The following is a 15,072-nucleotide window of genomic DNA, read 5'->3' as shown; positions in this document are numbered from 1 at the left end:
TTGGCGCTGTGGCTTTGAATAGAGGCTGCTAATGGGCCATAACATCGTACGCCATAAGGTTTTCATCTGAAACTGATTGTAAATGTCGTTGTCGATTTCCTCAGGGTACCAGGAAAGTGTTCTCTGAACAGAGTAAAGTGTTGTTCCACAATATGTGTCATAAGTCACTTTGAATTACCGGAATCATATCAGTCTTTTCACTGGAAACGTCAGGACACACAGAGCTACTGTATTTTGCCTTTAATTCAGCATGTCAATAAAACGATCCATGTGTGAATCTCCCAGAGGTTCTAGGGAACATACACAGACATGTTTCTGTTTCATCCTTTAAATGCTGTGTCAAAGACCCGCAATGCCTTCACACCTCAAGCCTTAGAACAGCACTGCGCCATAGCCGTCTGATGTTAAACTTAACTTATTCTATCAAATGAATGAAATGAGGAAAAAAAAACACATGATCTTTCCACCATGCCAGATTTCCACATGACCTTTTCCTTGTGTTTAATAAAACATTAAGTAAACAAAAAATGAAAAAAAACGCAGTGGCTAAAGGTGGTAATGCTGTTCTACTGTCTAAGAAGTACGACGTTTTACCAGACAAAACATATTGAGTTGAGAGCTGCTACCTTCTGTGAGAGTGATGCCGATGCAGAACCAAACAGGGATGTCACCAAAACGTAAACAAGACCCTATGAAACACGGGACGTGAGCCACTGCATGTTTATTTAATTTGTTCAACACATAAACAACACATACTCATATCATTTCAGATGCATTTGCAAGGATATTTCCATGACATCATACAAGTGCATCACATTCAACAATCTCTTTGGTACAGAGTTCTATGTCCCCTGCAAAACTCTTACATAAGCTCCCTTGAGGCTTAAACCCTTGGCTCCCCGGAGTGCAGGATAAATACTTGGAGGCAGTTCTTAATTCCCAACAATTCCTGCATCATCTTGACTTCATCAGCTTTAACGGCCAGTATATTAAAACAGTAACTTTATTCATGCTTCTTACACTGTTCCTTAATGTTGGACACAACTTAAAAGACACATCTAAAATATTGGTGCTTTTTAACTAAATAAATAAATAAACTAAATAAATAACACTTTCCCGACAATAAAATGGCAGTGTAACAGATACTGAATACAAAGGAATAGTGCTGATGGAATGAAAACCTGCTTTGTTAAAGCATTGCAGCTCAAAGTACAAAAGAGCCGTAAAAATCACTCATGAAACTGAGACGGAACGTCTCTGAATGAACAAGTAAAATAAATGTCTTAAGTCTCCCTCAGGCTTCACATACGTTGTACAGTGAGCAATTAAAAACAAAGACCGTGTTTTGTTGGACATTTTCCAAATCCAATCGCTCTGAAAGAGACTCTGTGAAAGAGCAGCACGAGGTTCGCTCATCTGTGACCTTTAAAAAAGGGTGTGAAACATTCTAGGAAGTCTCTAATCTCCGTAACAAGTACGCGGCGGCTACTTTCAAAAACAAAATCCCGTCTACGGATGCATGAACCGGTAAATAAAGACTTGTCTGCTTGTATTATCGCGGGAGAAATGTCGGGATGTCTGCATTCCGCTATCGAAGGCTGGCCGCGATTATGAGAAATACGCCACATACGCAGTTGGACAGACATCTGAAGCACGCGCTGAAATGTCACGCTGACATCCGAGTGGTTAGTTCATATTCTGCTTGACGCCACGCCAGAGCTGGAATGTCGTATCTTCTGATATGGGCGTTATAAAAACAACAACACACATGGTAAAACAATATGCAGAACGAACAGAGAAGAAGTCAAAAGTTACAACTAGGCCAAGGACGATACGCAGTAGTTAGTTGGCTCCCAAAGCATCTATTACATTTGTGTTAACATTGAGCATATGCTATATAAGTGCTTGTGTTGGGTGCAGCGGCATGCTTCACAGGCTCATCCACGCCCCGGGTCTCTGTCGGAGTGTCGTCTCACCCTCTCCAGGCCGTTTGGATCCATCCGACGCGTCGGAGCCGCCATCCTCCTCGGACGCCCTCGAGTCGGGAGGCCCTCCCTCCTCGCCGTCGGCCGCGTCGCCCACGGGGGGATCTGCGGCTTCCGGGGGCCCCGCTGAAAACGCCGGCGGCCACGTGCCGCCTTCGTGGGCACCAGACGCCCCGTTCGCAGGTCCGATCACTTGAGGAGCGCCGAGGTCCTTCTGAGAGTTTTCCTTCTCCATGCGCTTCCGAGCGTCCTCCCTCCTCTGCTGGATGCGCGTGTTGTCCCCCATCATGACCCGGACCCGGACCTGCTCCGGAGGCAGGAGCCCGCCCCACACGAACTGCAGGTAGCCGAACAGCACGATGACGCTGAGGAAGGCGAAGTTGGTGGCCACGCCGATCACTGCGGACGTCAGGGGGAAGTTGTACAGAACGTATCGCACGCCGGTGAAGTAGGCGTGGATGCGCAGCTGAGAGGAGTAGATCTGCACTCGCTTGGACATGATCTCGATGACCGCACCGATGGAGGGCTGGAAAGCGTTGGTCTTGTAGTCGGAGAAGAGCTCAACCTCTATGAGCTGCTTCTGTTCGGCCATCCCGGTCACGAAGAAGGGAGAGAAGAGCAACGTGCTCAGGCTCTGCAGGAGGCCGGAGCGGTAGTGCAGCATCGTGGATCGGCCCACCGACGAGACGGTCCTCCCGCCCTTTGTGTAACAAGACATCTTGACCATGAACATACCCAGGTTCTCATTCACCGGGGACTCTGGCATCTCCAGCTCCAACGAGACCCGGTACGGCTGACCGTAGGCCATCACTTGGTCCCTCTCGTTCTTGATGAGGGAGATGTTGGCCGTGGGGAACGAGCAGAGGACTGACTCGGAGGCGTCACAGTCGGAGGTGTAGAAGAAGTGCACGGGGGTGGAGAAGCTCACGGTGGGCATGTAGGAGTAGTAGAAGCTGCCGTAGAGAAAGACGGACACCCAGAGCAGCAGCAGCAGGACGCAGAACAGGATGGCGGCCTGCAGCAGAGTCCGGCGTGCTTTCAGGAGAGTGACGGAGGCCACGTCGTGGACCCAGTGGAGGACCGCTCCCATCGTACTAATGATAGCGTCCGATCCGGACTTTCTTCTGGTCCTGGTTTGGTCGGTTGTTCCTCCCTCGGCTCCCTGAGACTGCAGCCCCGGCGGTGGATCCCTGTGGTCGTACATCAGTGGGCGGTGTCCGTCCGAAACCGTGTGATCGCTTCTCCTCGCATGCCTCCCGTGCCTAACGTCGGTGTGCATCTGTTCACAGGGCTACATTATGGAGCATTAGTCGAGGGCCGAGCTTGTGTTTAAGCTAGGTCGGCTCGCAAAGCTGACGTGTTTTAAGACTACCCGAAACAAATAAATCTAAATGAAATGATTTGCTTCTGAAGGTTAGACTGTGACGGTGTCCACCTGACTTAACGCTGTCTAAGCTTGTTTTCCTTCCGCGTTTCTTCTTCTCCTTCTTTAAAGGTTATCGGCAGGTGGCAAACTGCGGGTTGGTGCATTAGCGCCACCAGATGGTTGGGAGGGAGGATGTCAAAATGAATAAAAGAATGGGCACATACTTTCTAAATAATATTAGTTAGTCTAACATACTAAAATAGTACTTGATAAGACCCACTTCTTGTTGTTTTGCAGAATATCGATTATATCTGTATTTGTACTTGCTGCGGTGTCCTATTGCTCATGCTTCTTCGTGCAGATTTAATTTCAACCATTTTCCATTAAACTCAAAAAATCATCGTCCTTTTCTGTCTTCCTCGTTAATATCTTCATCTAGCTGTAATGCATATGCATTCACCACTACTGTAGTTTCATTTAGCTGTAGTACATATGCATTCACCACTATTGTAGTTTCATGTCGCTGTAGTACATATGCATTCACCGCTATTGTAGCGTCCCTCCGCCTTTATTTTAATTGATCTGCGAATTTGATCAACGGTTTCTTCCAAGATTCGGCTTCCTCATTTCGCACTGCTGTTTTTTTCGCCAGATGGATAAAAAAGATGGATAAAAAAATGGCCATACTTATCAATTTTTGCCATCCTCCCTATATAGTGACACAATTTCTTTCCCTTATGTATTTGAATGATCCTCCTCAGATTTGCTTGAAACCTTTTATATTCAATAAAATTCTGAAAACTTTGATTGTATTTACTTCAAAAGCTTTATTTGGAGATCTAATTGCTTCATCATATAATCCAGAAGCTAACCCCCTTCCGAGTCAGATAGTTAAAGTAATGTCTGTTTTGGTGTTAAGTAGTTTCTCACTTCCCATAATTTACATTAGTCTATATTAAATATCCAGAAGCTCTTTAATAGCCATTCAAATGCCACCGTCACCACTTTACTATTATGTACTATTCAAATCTCCACAACATTGTACTTCTCCTCCACCTTTTTAACGTCAATCGAACTTTTTCCCCCCATCTGGTGTCTCCAGTCTGTCTAGCTTTGTTAGCATGTTAGCTGCCACCCAGTCACCGGGTTTAGCTTCTTCCAAGGCATGACCGCGTGAACCGGAAGGCGATGCCTTCTTTTGTGCCACTGTGAAGCAGCCGAGCCGAGCCGAGCCGCAACAACGACGCCAGGGAAGTCTGCAGGCCCTTTAGACTGACGGACATCGATGGGTAAGAAAAATCGCCTCACAGGAGGAGCGGTCGGTCGGAGAACGATCCTACAGCTTTCCCCTCCCGGGCTGCGCGGCGGGAATGTCGGAGAGAGGGAAGAAGCCCCCTCGGGATCCGATGGTATTTCTTGATAATGTCATCTCAGTGGCTTGTTAGCTGAATGCTAAGTGCTGGAGTTGTGAAGCATGTGGCAATGTTTTAAAAACATGACAAAATGCTCATATCGAGTTAGTTAACATTAGGTGCAAGGATAAATCATCAGCACCAATAGCTAATAACGCAAAGTGATAGCAGTATGCTAGCTAACGTTAAGCTAACGGGTCGGCCAGAAGCTATCGTGTAGCATGCTAAGCTAACGTTAGACGTTTCTGTGCGCATGCCAACATAGTCTTACCACGAATGGCTGTGGACCCAAGCGTGATTAGCTGTACACCGCGAGTGTCGCCATTACGTTTGACGTGTGTCAGTGTGAGGATGTTGTCCGTGTGGGAGAATAACGTCAGCTTTTAACAGTTAGCTTGCTGTAGCTAACTCAAGGCTAACCTCTTGGCTGACATTTTTTTTGCAGATGAACAGGAGGTTGAGGGACACAGATTTATGAGAGAAAGACTCACAAACATGAAGACTGCCGCAGTAAAGGCCACAGGTAGAGTAACAGTATATACAGGGATATGTTTTTTTGTAACTTTTTTAAAGCAAATCACGTAAGATTGATCAAGCTGCTTTGCCGCCACTTGTAGAGGGCTTGTCTCTGCTTGGAGCCTACGAGGACAGCGATGAAGAGGAGGCTGGAGACGCTCTTCCGCTTTCCACTGCAAAGTCAGCAGACATCGACAGTACATTGGCCAATTTCATGGCTGTGAGTATAATTTGCTGTATGTCTTGTATCGGAACATAAGTTCATGCATATATGACCAGACCAGTTCTGAAATGCACCCAAGAATACAATATTCATTTCTTTATGCATCATCACTGATCCATAGGCAATGTCCTAGGATGCATGCACAAGCAAACATCCTCTCATGTAAGTTTAGTACGTGTACTGATGGAGTGAAGATGTCGCACCACTCTACACTGCACACTTGTGGTCTAATTACCAAAAAGCCTCCAAGTAGCTCATAATGCCATGAGGATACTAAAGAGACAGAGATGGTGCAGTGCCAGTGGGATATTTGTGGCTGCAAGATTTAATACTTCACAAACTGTCTAAATAAGATTATAATTGTCAAACCTAGTTTAATACTACGCGCTACAAGGCCCAGCTGTATTGCTACAGATACATAAACATTGAATAGAATGAAATACAATCTGGACCATGAGCCTGAAATAAATGTTTTGATTAGAGATTAGATTAGAGATTGTAAATAGATCTTCAGGCTAGGCCATTGTTGGTAGTGTGGACTGTCCATGTTAGGGTCAATCTTTTGTGTGTTGTTCATACATTCCTTTTGGCCATTTTTCACCACAGGAAATTGATGCCATCACCACCCAGCCAAATTCTGAAGATGCAACTCCACCTTCGTTCCCAACCGCCGCACCACCCAGACCTGATGTGGACACTCGGCAGCCAGCTGCCAGTGCAGCTCAAAACCAACAAAGCGCAGAGTTTGAGTACAATACTCAGTGCTCTCTTTCTAGAGGTAACTGTCTTCCTGACCTGATAAGCCGATATATGTTTGCAAACCTTTTCTGCTTTGAGATTATTGCTTACTAGGAAGAAAAACAATCCCTTCATTTAATAACATATTAATATAAGTTTCACATTACAAATAAACTGCCTACATTTCAGCAACCTCGTTTCATATCAATCGGTCTTGATGATCGCCTGTTTCTACCTTGCTATACATTGGTGAAGATTGTTTTGACTTTTGGAATTTTGTGTGCTAGCATTACCTAAAATCAGCTTTGCTTTGCAGTGGGTGTAGAGATGGGAGACTGGCAGGAGGTGTGGGACGAGAACTCTGGCTGCTACTACTACTGGAGCACTCGGACCAACGAGGTGTCCTGGGAGCTGCCGCACTATCTAGCTGATCAGGTGCAAACTCTGGGCCAGAATACCAACAGGTAGGAGGAACAGGCACCCCTGAAGCCACGCTCCCTATCTCATCCCAAGTACCTTTTCTTTGAATGTTTTTTTTTGTCTCAAGTAAAGACATTCAGAGGTGTATGATGTAGTTTTGTATTTCGTCTTTGTAGCTCGAGTATCAACGGCAACGGCACAGCGCATGTAGCCTATCAGGCCAAGGAAAATGCCGCATTTGTTGTAGCCCCGCTGTCCGTGAAGGAGACCAAAGTGAAGGCAAGTTTCACTCCACACATTAATAAATAAAATTTGACTCTGTGGTGTTTAAATAAAAAGAAGCATTCTAAGCTTTGATATTGTTACCTGATGTTTTGTCTAAAAGGAGGTCATTGAGAGTGTCGTGGGCCTCACAAGTGAAGAAGAGGAGCGCCACGGAGTGGCGGCGTCTCTGCTCGGGCCTTTGATCCCCTCTGAAGTGAAGGAATCAGAAGAGCGATGGAGGAAAAAGCTGCTTAAAGGCTTGGATGAGACTGAGAACAGTTTAGATTCTGACGGGGAAGGCGTTCGCAGTGCAGTATCTCAATCCACCCCTCCGCTGGACCCTGACCCAATCCCCACGGTCCAGAAAGACGTTTGCCACAAGGACTTGGAAGACAATTCAGATGCAGAGGAGGAGACGGAAGAAGACACCATGGAGCTGGAACTGGCCCTGGAGAGGAAAAAGGTGAGTTTTTTTTTTTTCCAGCAAAGGTTTACTTGAATGAAACGCAAAATCTCTGGAACGCTTGGAGAGAATTTTATTGAAATTGGGCACAAACTTCCACTTGGACTCAAGGCAGAACTTTATTAAGAGGTTGAAGGTCACTACATAATTCTGATCAATTCAAACAAAGTCAAAGTGAAGTGATGCCATTTTGGACTGACTATTTGTGAGCTGCTGCTTGACTGGTTGGCCGAGACATACGGCCACGAGATGCTTTTCTGGTTTGAGGCTGCGGTAATAGTATTTCCAAGTGTGCACTGGGGACAACGTGTCCTTTCTCTGACTCTCAGGCTGAGCTGAGGGCGCTAGAGGAGGGCTACGTGAGTGCCGGGGGCTCCAGTCCTTGTTCCGAGACCAGCCAAGAAGCCTCTGGTTCTCGAGGCATTTTGCTAAAGAAAAAGCGGTGGAAGACCGCCTTCCCTTTGGCTCCCAGTCCAGAGTCCAACAGCATCGGCTCCGACCTGCAGGACATCACGGAGACAAGTGAGTCCAAACCAATGCACGTTCCATTCATTTCATTTTTATTCTCATCTCCCAACATATTTAAATGCCTCTTTTTTTTTCTTTCTTGTGGCCGTTTCAAAAGCTCAAGAAAGCGCCAAAGAAGTGGAGGACAAGGAAACAGATGGTTCAGAAGAGAAGGCGCTTACAATTCCTCTGGTTAAAGAAGAGGTGGAAACACCGGAGCTGAAAGTAGAAACGCCTGAGCTCAAGGTAAAAAAACGTGGTTATCACTGTCCATTGTGGCTCTTTTTTTGGGACAGTTTGTAACGCGGATGAATGTCTAGTTTCAGATTGGAGAACTGGCTAATACGTTGACTAGCAAGATGGAGTTCCTGGGGATAAACAAAAGGGCGATCTCAAACTTTCAGTTTCTTCTGTTACAAACTGAGGTGAGAGGAAAACCGGTTCATTTTCTGACCAACACCATCCTAGTTTCCAGATGTTGAGATCCAAATATGACATTTAAAATATTTAACGCTTCATTTTGTTTCACATAATTTTGCACAAAGCCACGTCGAAAGTACTTTAATATTTAAAATTCTCATTATAATCCATCATCGGGAAATGTAATGTAATTACGTTTCCAAGTTTCACATCTATCTTTTGGCTTTAATGTCTCCTGTATCCTTTTACCTATACTTTTATTTCACTCTGTCTCCCCCCAGACTCGGATTGCTGACTGGAGAGAGGGCGCTCTGAATGGGGTCTATCTTCGTCGCAGGCTCCAGGAAGCTGCCGAACACATAAAATATTACGAACTTAACGCCACTCCTAAAGGCTGGTCCTGCCACTGGGACAGGTACGCGCTCCTTACCTTTCACATCTCTAAACTCCCTCGTACCCCACCCAAAAAACAACAACTACACCCTTCTAAGTGCCGCGGTTGCAGACTTTGTTTCATGACCTGGGGAGACGCTTAACCAGTCTGGGAGGATCAGAATACTTTCCAGAAACAGACTCTGCAGGTTTCTGCCTGGCACATACTGATAAGGGAGCATCCGCTCGGGGCCGGCCTGCTTCCTGTTAAATATTCCTGCCACCAAAAAGCTCCATGTCCACATAACAGACTCTTAAGCCCTTTGTTGTCAGGGCATTTGCAGACTGATTATGGGTCCAGTCAGTGGAAATTTTGGAAGGGTGGAGGGGGGGGGGGGGGGGGGGGTGAATGGTAGGAAGGTTGCGTGGGAGAGCTTTGAACTTTACAGGACTACACCACCCAGAATGCAATGCAGACAGTGATGTCCGGGAAGCGAGGAGTGTCACGCATCTAATAAAAGGTGAAGATGGAGCAATGACGGGAACCCAGCAGGTCAGACCTACTCTATTTCATATGTCTTCCTGTTTTTATTATTTTCCCTTCTGATGTAAAAAGACTTGAGTGTGTGCTCGTAATTTTTGACCTATGCTTCTCGATGATCATGATGGTGTTTCCTCTCTGGCGTCTTCCTGTGTCTGGGAGGGAATGGTTGTCTAAAACGGAACAAATGTGACAACCATGGTGTGAGCTGCTGATTGCTACTTTCAGGACCCTAGAGATGATTTGTTTTGCTTTCTTTGTTTTTGAGAGCAAAGGTGGGTTCCCTATCCACATCCCTGACCACACTCCAATTGGGCCCTGCTTTTGGACAGCTAAAGTCGCTGTCCATACCAACACTCCTGCCCCTTGGTGTGGCCATTATGTCCACTCCCTTGCCCCTCACCCCCACTGTCCCAGGGTATCCCGCCACTCATGCCGTTGCTGGGACAGCCGTTGAGACTCTTGCATCCTATCTCTGTTGTCCCACTCTTTAGAGAGCACAGGCGGTATTTCTATGTGAACGACCGGACCAGTGCCTCCCAGTGGGATTTTCCAAACGAGGACAAGGAGGAAGACCTGCAAGGCACAGAGACACAGACCTCCAGCCAAGAGAACACCAAAACATTGACCGCATCTCCTGGTGGGGTCGCAGGTCAGTCTCTGTCCTCCGGGTTAACCACAGAGTGCCGAGTATATTTATTGTCCTGTTTTTCCTCTGAACATGTGGCTTACATAATACAAAACAATGTGACAAAGCTATCTACACGGTTCATACAGTCTTGAAAAAGCTGGGAAAAGTCATGGGATTTTAAAATGGAAAGTATTCTAGTCATATTCTTCAATGAGTTTGAAAGAATGCACGAGAGACGCTCAAAATATAAACAGGCGTACGCTCTCTACATGTGGAAAATGTCATGGGTAGACAAAGACCCGGGACAAGCAAAATGTAGGTTGTGTGTGTTATGTGGAGGCAAAACATTCAACCTTTCTAACGTGTGTGTGTGTGCGCACGTGTCCGTGCTGTGCCCGTTGGGACGCAATGTCTGCTTTTGAGTTCTCATTGTCACTTTAAATATGTAAATTTGTCACTTATTGATTTCACTAAATGTTTGGTCATGGAAATCCATTGATGAAAATGTATGAATTATGCTTCTCCCAATATTACAATTTTATGTTTTTCTTCTTTTTAACAGGATCTTTCACCCCAGCCGCCCCCCCACCCGCACCGCCCCAGCCCATTGCATCGTCTCTCTGGTCCCCACCCCAACCCCCCCTTCCTGACAGCCCACCTCCCCCTCCTGAACAGCCCCCGCCGCCGCCTCTCCCCCCCGGCTCCCCACCTCCATCACCTCCTCCTCCTGACAGCGACGAAGAGATCATGGAGGTGGAGATGGAGATGGACGACGACAATGACAGCGAGCCGCCTGCTCCTGGAACGGAGGAGGACGGCTCTGCGAGGCCTCCGTTGCCTCCAGGCAGCGCCGGCGTGAAGGTATGGGAGACATCAATTTAATTTAGCAATATGCAGTTAATAATGGACATGATTGTGTGTGTATTTATCCTTTTTAACAATGTTTTGTGTCCCACAGATTGTGGAGTCGTCAGTTCCCTTGGGGAAGGGTCAGAAACGTAAAGCCGGCCAGCTGAGTAAATCCATCACTATTGGCAGTGGCGCCATTCTCTACACCCAGCCGGCTTTTAGCGCAGGTAAAAAGGGATCACAACATCTGCTGTTAAATGATGTACTTCCCCAATATGCGTACCTGTCTGCTCCACGTCCTCTGAAACCAGACCAGAGCCCTGTTCGCTAAATGACGGTTTATCCTTGTGCAGCTCCTCTAATTTCTGCAACGGCTTACTGGGGCGTGCCAGCGGTCCCTGCTCCCCTGGTCCCCTGTGAGCCTCCTCTCCCACCTGTCCCGGCCTTACCTCCTCAGCCACCACTGCCGCCAATCCAGCCGCCCTCTGAACCTCCTGGAGTCAAAGCTCCGGCCGCAGACAAGACCAAGAAAATAAAAAAGGATAAGGTCAGTATTGGGCATTTTACATCAATTGTAAAAGGGGCAGTAGAAAAAAACTATATGTATAAACCACAGCACAAACTTATTGTTGAAGACTAGTGTTGATTTAGCTTCTCACATTCTTTCACATTTTTCTCCTATATCTCCTCGTATGTAGTCAAAGAAGAGTAAGATCAAAATGCCGTCTCTGGTGAAGAAGTGGCAGAGCATCCAGAAGGAGTTGGACGAAGAGGAGAAAAGCAGCTCCAGCGACGAGGACAGAGATCAGCTCAACAAGAGGAGTATCGAGGACTGGAAGACACAGCAGCTCATGACGTATGTTTACCAAGTAACATTTTTCTTTTTTTAGTGGTTTTGATGACTGTGTATGGATGCAGCTACGCTGTTGAGTTCCTGGACTTTCTTATGACGTTTTTCCATCTTGAGGAACTTCATTAACTGTTTTTTACTCCACAGAGGAAAAGCTTCAAAGAATGCTAATTTTGAGACGCTGCCCGATAACTGGAGGGACCGACTGAAGAAACGGAAGACGACGAAGAACACGTAACATCCAACCCGGGTCATAAATCGCCTGCTCACCATCATTTTTACTCAGCTCCATCCCTTAATACAAGGTCATCCTGCCCCAGATTAACGTTTTATTTTATGGTTGTTGGACTTTGTTTATCATTTTATGATGGACAATGGAGACATTTGAGGTCCTTACATGGCAGGCCATTCCACAGAAGGACCTGAATGCTCTTTTGTTTTTGTAGTGACTGTTGTAAATGTGCCAAAATGATTGGGTTCATTGGGGTTCATCAAAATCTACTTCACCGCCGTTTTGTCGAGCTTCACGAAATCAATGACCACCGCAGTTTGTTTGGAGGGAGTGTGTCTATTTTATTGAGTTTATACAACTCCGTTCATTCATGTATAATGTTATGTGCAATGATTTTTGAAGGGAAGGGTCGCTGGACTTGTACATTTTGTAAAGTTATTAAAGTTTTTTTCATTTGTCATTTGTTTGCTGTATATTTGATGATCACTTACCAATATACTATTTACCTTTTACTTTAAAGTCAAAAGTAGAAATTTTATCTTAATATTAATTTTACATAAGCTGCATTAATTAAGCATAATTCATCATGAGGTATCATAATTACAGGTCTTGGTTGATAATCGAGGCCAGCCACAACATTTTTCAGAATCAGCTTTGCAAATTAATAAGAAAATATAAGACAAAACAAGCACAACTCCCCAAAAAGCAGAACACCTTTAATGTCTTATGAACAAAAGTATGCAGCATCTTTTGATGGATACAACCTACAGAGGACATTTTATAGGCCCTCCAGGTGAAAAAAATGATGTGGGAGGCTCGTCCATTTGACCTAAATTAAATCTCAAAATGCTCCCCAATATGTTGTGTTCTGATGGGCCGACAGAACACCTCTGGGACGTTATGTCTGGCTGAGGCCAGGCGATCGCGAGGGTCATTTAATCGTATCAATTCCTTCATCCTCCAGGTACTGCCTGCATGCTGCCCATCAGGAGGAACCAGGACCTACTGCAGCAGCGCTGGGTCACACATTAATCCTTACTACCGATAATAGTTGGAAATGGCATTGAGAAGATACTGCCTCAAATGTCTTTTAATCATAACTAGAACTTTTAGAAATCAGTTAAACAGCTTTAACTATGAATTAGATATAACTGTATAAAGGTATAAACCTTTATTTTGAATATCTTTTTTGTATTATTTCCAATGTCTAAGTAGTGGATTCCATTTGCTCGTTACTGTACTGTTCATTTTTGTACTTCTTTTTTTTCTGAGAAGATCTTAAATCATGAAAGGATCGGCCCTCATATGGAATAAATTACATTCGAGTGGTTATTTAAAACACAATGTATCTATAGGCTTAGTCAGGTGACAGGTCAGCCTTACCTTTAGTTTTATTTGACATATTTACAATGTGGTTACAAAAGGGAGGGAAGTCCAAGCACAACGATGTAAAAGACAGGAGAAATGTTACAGATGGAAAACGAGGGAATGCAGGAGTTACTATAAACAAAAAAGCCTTGTTTGGAAGCATTCTGTTGGTTTTGGGATACTGTTCTAATAGACGGGATGATGCAATCCACACGTTTTTAGTACCACTCTAATTAAACCACAGGACTGCCGGTTGCAGTTCCTGAAATAGCCTGCAGAGTGCATTCAAACACCAGGTTATCCACGCACATTATAGCTTCAGAAAGCATTTACACACAGCCATTTATTCTGCTAAAGATCCCACATAAATCCAAACAAAATGGCCACATACATGTAATAATTAATAATGTCAGGAAGCTCTACAAAACGGTGGCGAAGTATATTTTTGATGGATAAAAACGATGGCGAGCAGGCGACGTATGACTCGGGTTGGATGTCACGTGTTCTTCTTTCCGTCTTCTCATTCTCATTCTGATAACAGTAACAAGCCAATTCTGACATAAATGTTACTGTTTTGAAAAAGTCTTTGACAAATTTCAACCGATAACAGGGACCACACGTAGCTCACTGTCTTCTGCATGTAGCAGTAATGAAACATCTGTATTAATCTGTATGAGACTTTGCACACAAAAACAAAATGCTGCTGTGCTTTTAAATCACAACAAGGCCAGCAAGCTATGACCCACTTTCAGTGACACACCACTCGTGTGCACACAAGGCTCAATTTTGACCTAAGAAAAGTGATGGATCACCACGTTAACCGGACCGACTGATTTCAGATGACACAGCTTGCTGATTTACGGTCGCTGCGCGTAGTATTGTAGGTCAGAATAGCCAGAGAAGCATTGGCTTGCATTATGCACAATGTGACAGTTATTGGCGTGGCATTACGTGTATTGAAGAGCAGAGAGAGAAAGAATTCAAGAGGAGGACATCTGGATTCAGAGGAGACTTTCCCTAGAAGTTCATTCTCTTAAAGCCGAGGCGCACGATATTTGTGGTCGGATTAACATGCGACATCCTTAGAGCGGCGTGCAGCCAGGGAGGAATAACAACGGGAGCTGGAGCGGCACTAAGCTATTAATAGAGGGCCTAGCTGAGGAAGACATGGGGAGTTGGGGTGTCCTCTGCTCTGAGGACCACCAGAGGGCACCGTAATGGAAGACAATGGAGACTCCTCTTCTAGTCTACTCCCCCCCCCAGTCTGCTTTAAGCCACTGGGTGTCAAAGTTATAATAGTGGTTGAATGCAGTCTGAAAGCTCCAAAATGTAAGTGTATCCAAATGTTTTATTACAAATTTGCATTTGAAAAAAGGTATTTCAACGTTGCTAAACAAACAGGCTAAAATCACTTGCTTTAAATGTTTTTTAATAAACTTAACTTAACCATTTTTTAAATAAAATGTTCACGCTCAAACTAAAACACCACAAGTTCAAATGTATAATTGATGAAAAAAACATCTGTGTGTTTCTAAAATAGTCGGTTCATAAAAACTGACTGATTCAAGACCTCCAGTAGAACATCTCAATTCAATTTTAGTTATTTTCAAGGATTCAAGCTAACAGGCCGCGAGTTACTGGCATACAAATGGCTAACCATGACTAAATACTCAGTTTAAGACAAATATCTTTTAAGGACGTGAGAGAAGAGATTCCCTGCTCTGGCAGGTCGCTCAGCGAGGGCAGAGCGTGGCGTCGCAGCAGCCTGAGCACTGGCAGAAGGGTCTCTCTAATGTGTCATGTCTGATTCCTAACGAGTGCAGGTAAAATGTTTGCCGTAAAAAGGGGCACGGGAGCTAAAAAGGGGCACCCCCCCCCCCCCCCATCACAGAGATGCTTATATCAGCATCTCTGT

At 45.1% G+C, this 15,072-nt stretch overlaps 2 protein-coding genes across 3 annotated transcripts; one reads left to right on the top strand and one right to left on the bottom strand.

Moving 5' to 3' along the window:
- Positions 1-704: 704 nt before the first annotated feature.
- On the bottom strand, positions 705-3,786 carry LOC120812507 (seipin-like). The gene has a single exon (XM_040168590.2). The coding sequence runs from the start codon at positions 3,262-3,264 to the stop codon at positions 1,930-1,932; it is 1,335 nt and encodes a 444-aa protein (XP_040024524.2). The 5' UTR covers positions 3,265-3,786; the 3' UTR covers positions 705-1,929.
- A 652-nt stretch (positions 3,787-4,438) lies between these two features.
- LOC120812542 (formin-binding protein 4-like) lies at positions 4,439-12,249 on the top strand. Of its 2 annotated transcripts, none has more exons than XM_078097511.1 (17): positions 4,439-4,640; positions 5,209-5,286; positions 5,381-5,499; positions 6,109-6,280; positions 6,557-6,704; positions 6,837-6,939; positions 7,046-7,387; positions 7,717-7,909; positions 8,013-8,140; positions 8,215-8,319; positions 8,596-8,729; positions 9,722-9,879; positions 10,421-10,719; positions 10,817-10,934; positions 11,061-11,254; positions 11,406-11,563; positions 11,705-12,249. In XM_078097511.1, the coding sequence occupies exons 1-17, from the start codon at positions 4,637-4,639 to the stop codon at positions 11,793-11,795; spliced, it is 2,544 nt and encodes an 847-aa protein (XP_077953637.1). In that variant the 5' UTR covers positions 4,439-4,636; the 3' UTR covers positions 11,796-12,249. The 2 variants fall into 2 exon arrangements, with proteins under 2 accessions (XP_077953637.1, XP_077953636.1); XM_078097510.1 differs by having other exon boundaries at positions 4,544-4,760.
- Positions 12,250-15,072: the final 2,823 nt, after the last annotated feature.

This window comes from Gasterosteus aculeatus, chromosome Y (assembly GCF_964276395.1).
Source record: "Gasterosteus aculeatus chromosome Y, fGasAcu3.hap1.1, whole genome shotgun sequence".
NCBI lineage: Eukaryota > Metazoa > Chordata > Actinopteri > Perciformes > Gasterosteidae > Gasterosteus > Gasterosteus aculeatus.
Note: the sequence above shows the minus strand (reverse complement) of the source record. Positions and strands in the feature narration are given on the sequence as shown.

Bases quoted from the DNA above. Each gene is read 5' to 3' on its own strand.
- LOC120812542 (XM_078097510.1), top strand. From the start codon at position 4,637: ATGGGTAAGAAAAATCGCCTCACAGGAGGAGCGGTCGGTCGGAGAACG. The intron at 7,388-7,716 runs GTGAGTTTTTTT...TCTGACTCTCAG, and splicing joins TGGCCCTGGAGAGGAAAAAG to GCTGAGCTGAGGGCGCTAGA. The intron at 11,255-11,405 runs GTCAGTATTGGG...CCTCGTATGTAG, and splicing joins AGAAAATAAAAAAGGATAAG to TCAAAGAAGAGTAAGATCAA.
- LOC120812507 (XM_040168590.2), bottom strand. From the start codon at position 3,264: ATGCACACCGACGTTAGGCACGGGAGGCATGCGAGGAGAAGCGATCAC.